At 39.2% G+C, this 10,949-nt stretch overlaps 1 protein-coding gene across 1 annotated transcript; it reads right to left on the reverse strand.

Annotated features, from left to right (window-relative positions):
• Positions 1-10,157: 10,157 nt before the first annotated feature.
• On the reverse strand, positions 10,158-10,547 carry LOC147897743 (auxin-responsive protein SAUR71-like). The gene has a single exon (XM_087380103.1). It carries the CDS (start codon positions 10,545-10,547, stop codon positions 10,158-10,160), a length of 390 nt encoding a protein of 129 aa, XP_087236229.1.
• Positions 10,548-10,949: the final 402 nt, after the last annotated feature.

The raw sequence follows: 10,949 nt of genomic DNA on the forward strand, positions 1-10,949 counted from the left end.
GAAAGAGAGGAGAAGTGGGAAAGAAAAGAGGGAAAAAAAGGGAAAGAAAGAGAGAAGAAGAGGGAAAGGAAAGAGGGAAAAAGAGACATATGCTCATGCTTATGCATGATCATATGTCTACTACTCTTATGCTCATGCATAAGCATAAGCATGAGCATATGCTCATGCTTATGCTTATGCATGAGCATAAGTGAAGGGAGAAAGAGAGAAGAAGAGGGAAAGGAAAGAGGGAAAAAGAGACATATGCTTATGCATGAGCATATGTCTACTTCTCTTATGCTCATGCATAAGCATAAGCATGAGCATATGCTCATGCTTATGCTTATGCATGAGCATAACAGAAGGGAGAAAGAGAGAAGAAGAGGGAAAAGAAAGAGGGAAAAAGAGGGAAAGAAAGAGAGAAGAAGAGGGAAAGGAAAGAGGGAAAGAGAGAAGAAGAGGGAAAGGAAAGAGGGAAAAAGAGGAAAAGAGAGAAGAGGGAAAGAAAGAGAGAAAAAGAGGGAAAGGAAAGAGGGGAAAATAGGAGCAAAGAGATTGAAAGATTGAAGGAGAGAGGGTTCCTACACCCATCACTACAGCTAGGGCTTAAGGTGCTAGTTGCAGGCCAATGCAAATAACAAAAATAACAAATAGAAAAAAGAGGAAGATATGCTCATGCTTATGCTTATGCATGAGCATAAGAGAAGGGAGAAAGAGAGAAGAAGAGGAAAGGAAAGAGAGAAAAAGAGGGAAAGAAAGAGAGAAGAAGAGGGAAAGGAAAGAGGGAAAGAGAGAAGAAGAGGGAAAGGAAAGAGGAAAAAAGAGAAAAAGAGAGAAGAAGAGGGAAAGAAAGAGAGAAAAAGAGGGAAAGGAAAGAGGGGAAAAGAGGAGGAAAGAGATTGAAAGATTGAAGGAGAGAGGGTTCCTACGCACATCACTGCAGCTAGCGCTTAAGGCGCTAGTTGCAGGCCAATGCAAATAACAAAAAAAACAAATGGAAAAAAGAGGAAGCAGTTACTTGAAATAGTACGTCCCGCTCAGTGTTGTGGACTGGCTCTACAAAAGAGAGGAAACATGCCATTTTTCAAATAAGATGTTAAAGGAAGGAGGAGATTACAAAAGTAACTTTTTGAAAGGAGGAGATTGAGGAGACAAGGAGAAAGGGAAGGAAGAGAAATACAAAAAAAGAAAAGAAGAGGTGAGTCTTCTTTCTTTCTTGAAATCTCAATTTTTGTTTCAATCCTTTGAAAACAAGCATGAAAACTAGTTTACAGGTTTAGCAATACAAGGAGAAGCACTCACAAAACTAAAGCTGACAAACAAATAACCTACATTGTTGAAACAGACTCACCTCTTGAAAAACTTCCTTTCAAGAAACTAAAGAGGGAGAAGGGTGGAGAAGGAGCACAAGAGCTAGGAGAAGGGTGAGGAGTGGAGAATAGAGTGGGAGGTTGTCGGAAATAGGTAGGTCATCAAAAATAGATGGGAGGAGAGATTGCCTTACTTACTTGAAAGATTAGAGAGTGCTAAAGAAAGCGCTACACATAGTGTCGGGTTTTGATTTTAACCCACAGCGTCGCTATATATAGCGACACTTAAACGTCGCTATATAGCGACGTTTTTAATTAAAAGCATCGCTATATAGCGACGGAACAGAGCAAAACGTCACTATATAGTGATGCTTTAAGACACTTTTTATTCTAAGTTGAAGGGAAGCTCATAGATGCTATTTTATAACTGTTAATATATTTTCTTGCAACTTATGTTGTGATTTTATAAGTGTAGATGGAAGGGATGAGTGGAAGCTCATCCGATGATGCGCCAACGCCCGGGAGCACAAAGTGGCTTACAGAGAGGTTATACTGTCATTGCACTCATTGCAAGCGAGAAGTACGACATCAACATCATATTATCATGCGCCACTTGCGGATGTATGGGGAGGAGCCTGAACCGGTACCCATCGTTGGTGTTGCACGTGTTGATGGACTATCAGTAAGTCAAAGCTTTTTAAGTTTGCAGTCTTATTGGATAGGAGGAAATACAAGATCTTATATTTACACGAAATCTTAAAACAGGATGAGGAGGCTGATGAGGGTACGCATATACCTTCACACTTTGAGCAAGACTATAGTCTCCCGGATGATGACGAGGATATGGTTGACATGATGGATTCTATTTTTAGGGGCACTACATCCCATGTACACGTGATGTCAGAGTCTAAGGTCAAAATGTGAGAGTTGCAATCAACACAATTGTATGAAGGTGTTAGGATGTCTAAACTACGTGCTTGTCTCTCAATCTTGAATCTGCAAGTAAAGTATGGGTGGTCGGATACAAGTGTCTCGGCCTTAATGAGGTTAGCTCTTGCTTTAATTTGACTCATTATTTGGATATTGTTTGTTTTGAGAATCATCATTTCGATAGTGTATACCGAATCATCATTGTTCGAAGCCTATGTATGTTTGAATTGTCATAGGTTGCTCCAGAAGATGTTGCCTGCACCAAATACCATGCCCGCATCAAGAGATGAAGCAAAAAAGATGCTAACAATGGTGGATATGGATTATGATACCATCAACACTTACCATAATGATTGTATTCTCTTTCATTGTGAGCATGGAGATTTGGCTAGTTGTCCAAAGTGTGGGGAACAACAATATAGAGATGACTTGCAGGGTGAGCGGATACCGGTAAAGGTCTTGAGACACTTTCCCATCATTGCAAGAATACAACACATGTTCCGATGCAAATCCATAGCCGAGTTGATGACATGGCATGCATCTCATCGGTCCACTGAGGACACATTGAGGATTCCCGCAGATTGTGCAGCTTGGAAGCACATAGATAATTAGTGGCCAAACTTTGCGAGGGAGCCACACAACTTACATCTTGGGCTCGCCATGGACAGCGTGAATCCTTTCGGGTTACACTCGACATCTTGGTCGACATGGCCCATATTCGTGGTGAATTACAATATCCCACCATGGCTAACAATAAAAAAGGGACACCTCATGCTTGCACTAGTTGTGCCAGGAAAGTACAAGGCAAAAAACATGGACGTGTACATGGCACCTTTGATAGAGGAGTTACAAATATTATGGAGAGGAGTGCAGGTCTTTCATATTTCCAGAGCTCCTAGACATACCTATGATATTTTGGTCAGGGGTATCTCGATGTGGACCATGCATCACTACCTAGGATATGGAGAGTGCGCAGGTACGTGGTTGTGTCTCTACATGTATAATGAGGGATTGTGCTTTTATGACTCTCTTTCGCACGCATGTCTTATACTAACACATTCATGCACACGTGCAGGACTTGTTACAAGTGGGTACCATGCTTGCCCTATTTGTGGACCGGGTTTGAAATCGCTTGCACGTTACTCCAAACATATGAGGAAAAATGTTTATGAAGGTCATGCTCGATACCTTCCGCTCGACCATCTTGCACGTGGAGGTCAGCTTGATCCACCACCATCATATTTGAAGGCAAGTGACTGGATTCAAGCTTGGAGGGCAAATGGAGAGAAATCTCCTCCTGGTATGAAGAGGCTATCAATCTTTCACGAGCTTCCTTATTGGGGTCAATTACAAATCAATCATCTCTTGGATCCCATGCATATCTTCAAGAATGTGGGGGCTACTATTTGGGCACACTTGGTTGGTTTCAAAGACTCGAGAGGAGTGCGAGAAGACTTGCATGCTATGAATAGGATGTCTTGTTTGTGGCCCCAAGTGCATCCTTCGGGAAAATTTGTCCTCCCGAAAGCAATGTGGATCCTCTCTACGAGGGAGGAGGCAACAATCAAGGTAGACATTGCCTCTTTTCAAACACCGACAGGGTACATGCATTGCTTGAAAGGAGCATTTTCAAAGGACAATAAGCTTAGTGGGCTCAAGTCCCATGATTGGCACAAGGTCTTACAGGTATTCTAAGTAGAATTAGTGTACCGATAATCATGATATGTTAGCGTAATTATGATTATGTTATATTGTTGACATGACTTATTTGTTGCTTTGACAGTTCATCCTCCCAATTACAATAAAAGGGTTAGAAATGCTATATTGGAGATCTGTGGTATTGTGAGGTATGCTTACTATCAAATCGCATTGATTGCATTTTCTTCAATTTAAGCTGATTAATCTGTAGACTGATTATGAAAATATCTTACATGTGGGAGCAAGCATTTTCGAACACAACGGAGTGATGATAAGAGAAACACACAAGATTGTGGTGTCATTACTAGCTTTGAGGGAGCCAATGGAGCCATGGATGATTATTGTGGCATAATCCAAGATATTATTAAGCTTGACTTTCAATGCTTCTTTGTGTATGTTTTGGATGTAAAGTGGTTTAAGGACGTGGTGGAAAGAGGCCCTAATGCAACAATAAAATGCCATGCAAGTGGCTTTGTAACTATTGACTCCACAAAGTTTTGGCAAAGTAGGAAGGAAACACTAGTACTGCTACAACAATGTGAACAAGTATTGTGCACACATATAAAAATACTCGCTTTTAAATATTTGATGCAAGGAAAATAACATGATTGTATTTATGGTTGAATTAGGTTGTCTATCAACCAATGGTGGATAATAATAGATGATGGCATGTCCTGCATGATGCTTTGTTCTTCCATGTGCCTTGATGCTTTATGTATGGATGCCATGCTTTCTGCTATGGTCATCTCATGCACTTGTGCTTTTGGCATGCTTTCTGCATTCATGCGTTGCTTTTTCATTTGTTGCAAAGGTCTTACCAATTGATTTCTTTCAATATTGGTAGTGTCTAATTGCATACAATGATTTTGACATGACAGGCACGTAGAGCTCGAAAAGATTATCACTTTTCCTTTTTGGAGCATGTGGACATGTGAAATAGGTGGATATCTCAAAAAGAGATCTCCATATCGAGCATTGAGAAGGCTAGGGTAGAATCCATCAAAGCCGTATGCTTGCCTGAGAAGCACTTTCCCTCAAGCATTATGACAAATCAAGTCCACTTGCTTGTGCACATAGTTGATGAGGTGGCTATTGCAGGTACCATTCATAGTCGATGGATGTTTTTTCTCGAGCAGTTTATGAAAACTTTAAAGGGATTTGTAAGACAAAGAGCAAGACCAGAAGCAAGCATGGCAGAGGGATGGCTTGTGCAAGAGTCATTAGTATATATCACAGAGTTTCTTGCATCCACGGATCCTGATATGCTGCAAGCTTGGCATAACAAGGATGATGATTGCATCATTGGCGAGGTTCCCCAAGGAAAAGGGATTAAAAGAAAGATGAGTGAAGAGAAAATGGAGGAATTCAATAAGTTTTGTATCCTCAATAGCCCTGAGATGCAGAAGTGGATTAAGAGATATGAAGTGGCCAAGGATGAGATTCAGAGTAATGTACAGGTGATTGCAACCATATCCATGGGATCTGGCTCTTCTTTCCACTCACATGTCACTTGATTGGCTACAACTGGCTCTACATAAAGCCGAATGTGATGGAGAGACAATAAATGAGCACAAACGAGAGTTATCATCTGGATGTATGGTGCATGTAAGTTTCTTAACTTTTGACGTAATTAAGTAATTATTTGTGGCAATATATGCTATAAAATAGATGCATCTTCATTGTTATAATGATGCTCTTTTACAGTACAAAAAGTACAGTGCATTATGGTCATATGGACGAGATTTTCATGTGGAACGCATCGATTCAAAGAGAGTCACGTATGATTGTGGAGTCATGGCTAACTTCACACAAGATAGCCGAGCAAGTGCTTCGGATACCAATCTTCTCTCCTCACAATTGGATTATTGTGGAACCATACGCGACATCTATGAAGTTGATTTCAGATGATTTAATATTTTCATTCTTGATGTAAAATGATTTAGAACTATTTACAACGGTCCCCATGCGACAGTGAGAAAAGATAGTAGTGGTTTCTTTGCAAGAGATTCCACCAAACATTGGACCGATGAAAGTGATACTTTTGTTCTTCCCAAGCACTGTGAGCAGGTGCATACTAATGCTTTAATTAATCGAAGCATTCGTTTTTAAAGAGCCATTGATTCATGTACTTGAGCATAATTTCATATATATAATTGATGACATTTGGCACCCATCTTCAATATAGGTGGTTTTTCATCCGGATCATTTTGATCCAAGATGGTGGTACGTGATCCAAGTTGCACCATGAAGTAAGCAAATCTTTGAAGATCGAGATGTGGATATGGAGATGCCACTACCAATGCCAGATCCAATTGATCCCAACGAATCTAGCAAAGAATATGAAGATTACAATATGAGCCAAGAGGAAGATGCGCATAATGACATCGCACGGGAGGAAGATGGAGATCATGATATTGAGGAAGAAGACAACGATAATAAAGAATCACCACACTTTATTGAAGAAGATGATCAAGTACTTTTAGGTGAACGTACGATGCTAGAGTACGATGATGATATAGGAGATCAACTCGGTATAGAGTTGGAGATAGATCACTTGTTTGGTGCCTTAGACTTGGCTCAAGATGAAACAGTTGATGTAAATGCCCTTAATTGAATTTTTTCATCTCAAAGTTGGACATGAATATATGAGCTTCAAAGGCTTGATGTACATGCTCTCATATTTTTATTCTCTATTAGATCAAACATGTATGAAAATTAAAAAAAATTTATCATTGGAAAAAACTAACTTTTAAGGCCTGTATGAGTAAAAAACCTCTCTGGAAAACGTCGCTATAAAATAGTATCTCAGAGTCGCTATATAGCGACACTCATAAGTCGCTATATAGTGACGTTTGTCTAGCGACACTTTACAGAACGTGCTTTTCATACCGATGATTAGCGCCCCGCGTGTGCTAAACATCGATACGTAAACGTCGCAATAGGATCCATGTTAGTAGTGCTCCCTTGTATATGATACCATTTCAACTTATTAGTGATCTCTGTGATGGCAATTCAGTTATCTCTTTATATGCCACCGTATTGTTGTGATCTCTTTTTTGGCACTTCAGTGTTCCATAGACTTTTCAAATCACTTCAAGTACTCTAGGTGGCCACCCAAGTCCCAACAGTCGACTATAGATTATGAAGATTGCATTCAAGGGAGAGATCATTGCTCTTAGGTACACTAGGGCTCGTCTGAGAACCTCCATGGCAATTGAAGGGAGTGTAAGGGAATTTAGGTTGGCAACATATCATTTACAATTCCTCTATCACAAGGATGCAAAGACCCTCACCAAGGATCGCCACTCTCCTTTAACCATATCTCCATCAATCTTTCTCTCCTTTAACCACGTCAACAGAAATAATCCATTTGTCAAATGGATAGTATTGAAAGATTTCTCTTAAATACCACAAGTGAGCTTATGGGTCACACAATGTAGTATGTCTAAATGAGATCTAAATAGAGATTATGTTTTACATGAATTCTTAGGCATTTTTATGTGTACATTAGAGACATACTTAATGAAATAAGTCTTTCTAATGTGTATATTAAGGACATAATTAAATGCCTTGCAAGAATATCCTTAGGTGGAGCTCAATTCACCCACAATCTAGAGCAGTACCATCTTAAATTATGTGCACACACTGGAAGAGAATGTAGACTCTAGATCTCGACTACACATTTTCATGCTTGGTTTCCCTAACAAGATTATCTTGGTCTTCTTCATGGACACCATGCTATGCTTGGGTAGTTTTCCCGATACAATGTGCCATAGCCTCCCCTTCCAAGCTCCATATTCAAGAGAATTTTATCTTCTATGAATAGCATGGACCATAACTTTGTTCCTTTGTTTTTATGAAAATTGTCTTCCCTCTATTTATTCCATTTGTAAGCTTGGGAAAAAGGATGATTGGGTGTGGCCAATCTTGGAGCTAAATAACAAAATGTAGTCTCTATAATGAAATGCACTAAAAATAATTCACTAAAGTTATCGGTACAATGCACTAGCTTAAAGATTAAGGTTTTGCATGGACCATTTAAGATAACAAAGTTATATTTTATATCCCTAGCTTTAGATCATAGCCTTATAAATGTTTGTATGAAAAATGGCTTCACCCAATCAATGATTTTAGCACAGACGATACAAGATGTCCTAGAGATTGGCTTTAGATAATTTTGTATTTTCATTCTTGATGTGAAATGGTTCAAACCTACCTACGATGGTCCAAATGGTACAATCGGGAAACCAGTGGATTTCTTACCATAGACTCATCCAAAATTTTAGACAAATGAAAATGATACTTTTGTTCTTCCATTAAAATGTGGTCAAGTAAGTACATAGGTTTTAAGTAAGTGAAATTGATACTTTTGTTATCCCTTTAAAAGGTGGTTAAGTACATAAGATTTAAGTGCATGACCTCAATTCGAAGCAAGTCTCATATCTTTGTAAGTATCTTCATTACTAAAAGCATTTTCATTTTGAACATAGGTGGTTTTTTAACCAAATCATTCCCAATTATATTGATGAGATAGGGATAGAACTATAGATATGGGTGATATAAGGACTTAGTTGATGATGCAATCCTAAATGTAAATGCACTTTCTTAACTAATGCATGCAGCGGGCTTTTCATCCTTTGCCCATTTAGTTATACTTTTTGCACTATGATAGTTTATTTATCGATTTGGTCATAAATATATGAAGCTATTTTCACTCTATATTCCATGTAATTCATGGATGTGCTCAATATTTTATCTTTCAAATGATTAAAAATTCAATGCATTATAATTCTCGGAGTCTTGTAAAATGTTTTATGTTCTAGGTGCCAATGTGATTTTAGTATCGATATAGGTATAGACACCGAAATGAACTATGGTATATTAATATTAGTCCACCATCTAATATTCTGATGTAAAATGCTGTTGGGCACCAACTTAAATATAGATAGAAATACTAGTGGGAATAAATGATGAAAAAATTCGCGTAGACTTTTCAGATGGTCTACTAGTTTCTTCAATACTCCATCATTCAAAACCCAAAAGTTTCTAAGTATGAGCAAATCATTGCAAGAAAGCAATAAAAACAGACTTGTGTTTGGTTAGGTGGGTGGGTGGGTGTATGTATGTGTGTGTGTATGTGTGTCTGTGCATGTCTCTGTGTATGAGAGAGAGAGAGAGAGAGAGAGAGAGAGATTTTTGTTGGAACCCCATAATTTGGGGTTAAGTTTTGTTGTATGGGTGAGAGCCTCTCATTCTTTTCTTCCAACATTAGGCTTGGAAGGCATCATATAGCCTTAAATATGAATTTTCGGCCCTCCTAAGGGTCTATGGAGAGATGGATAGTTTTTTTGTTAATCCAGTTCATTGTTTAGAATTAGTTTATTTGGTCAAGTAGACCAAGTTAATGGGGTGTCTAATGTTAGGATTAGTGGTAGTTTACGCCATTTTAATGAGTTTTAAATTTAGGCTTTTGACTTTTTGTAGGCATCCTAAATGATTTTGTCAATTTGTGTAGATTAAGTTTTTGGCCTTACATGACAGATAGTGAATTATTTTGTCATTTAGCTTATATGTGACCATATTTATTAATTGAAAAGCACATGAAATCATGGTCTCTTGCTAAAATGGCCACTTTTCTCTTTTTAATGGTCTATCCCCTCTTTTATCTCTTTTCTATCCTCTCTTTTTATTCATCTACTTTGCATTTTTCTCCAAGCAATGCCATAGTGACTTCACCATAGATACTTCTCAAGAAACACCACAATTAACAAATCTACTAACCATGATGGCCTACTTTCGCTTCAACTTAAAATTCAAAGAACCAACAACTCTCATTCCTAAACTAGATAGACCATTGCATTGCATAGATTTACAAATAATGCACACTAACACTTACACCTACAATATTAACATTCCAAACTAGATAGACCATTGCATTGCATACATTTACGAATAATGCACACTAACACTTACACCTACAATATTAGCATTCCAATGGCAGGGTCGTAGTGGGATTCCCTCCTTGTTTTAAAATGGACAATTAGTAGAAGTACCATTATGTGAGTAAGAGGAGACTCGAGCATAGGATCTTAATGATTTGGTGAAATTACAGGTGACAGTAATATACTGAGAGGCTAGAGTTATTAATAGCATTAGAGGCGGACATCACCTAGCTTGTTTCTCTTTCCAAACAAACTGAAGCATCGGAAGGCAGGTTTTGACCAGCAAGACCAGGCGATACTATGTAGTGCTGCTGCTGACAATGCTCCAGATTTGCTCGAACGATGCTGGATCGCAAAATAGCCTTAATTGGCCTTCCTGAGAATATCCAAATTCTTGAGCAGAACTTTCGAGGACATTTGAGAACAAAGGGTGGTTCAAGTAGGAGACCTCAACCACGTAGCCTTTGCGTTCCTCACCAACAATAACCGGCACATACCCCTTTGGCACCTTCCGTCCATGCCTCCGTGCATATCGTCGAACAAGCTGATTCCTCGTCTGAGATCTCTGTGCCTCCACAAAGTGATTCACTTTTTGGTAGCCATCATTTAGGCGGACGAGATCAAACCCCACAAGGGAAGAGATTGATCGCGTAATTTTCCTAAGCTTTCTGGGTAACTGATCAGCCATTGCAGCCAGCAGGATCAGAGCAGTGGAAGATTTCAAATACGAGTTGCAACGGGAGATGAATTCGGCTTAGAGCAACTCGCGGGCTACGGAGTTGAATGTGAGCAATGAGCTTTGAGGTAATTTAGAGAAAGGAGGAACGCCTGCACGCTGCATCAGCACTAGTTGACAGCGGGCCCCTTGAAAACGCTACGAAAGCCGTCGAGCTCTGAAAGTTCGAGGTCATGGTCATGCCTGGCGTTAGGAAATGTGGAGATTAAACAATGTGGGTCTGCAATTGTCGCCGAGAGACAATGTAGAATCAGGACTCTCGAGCTCTTCAGTAAACTTTCAGTATGCACGGCCCCGGCTGGAAAGATTAGAACGTGAAGAATAGCTCAGCTGCAGTACATCGTGATAGCAGAC

Source organism: Dipteris shenzhenensis, chromosome 10 (genome assembly GCF_047967505.1).
Source record: "Dipteris shenzhenensis isolate YYH24624 ecotype China chromosome 10, Dip_SZ_1.0, whole genome shotgun sequence".
NCBI classification, from domain to species: Eukaryota; Viridiplantae; Streptophyta; class Polypodiopsida; order Gleicheniales; family Dipteridaceae; genus Dipteris; species Dipteris shenzhenensis.

Excerpts from the sequence above, each read along its gene's own strand:
- LOC147897743 (XM_087380103.1), bottom strand. The coding sequence starts at position 10,547 with ATGGCTGATCAGTTACCCAGAAAGCTTAGGAAAATTACGCGATCAATC.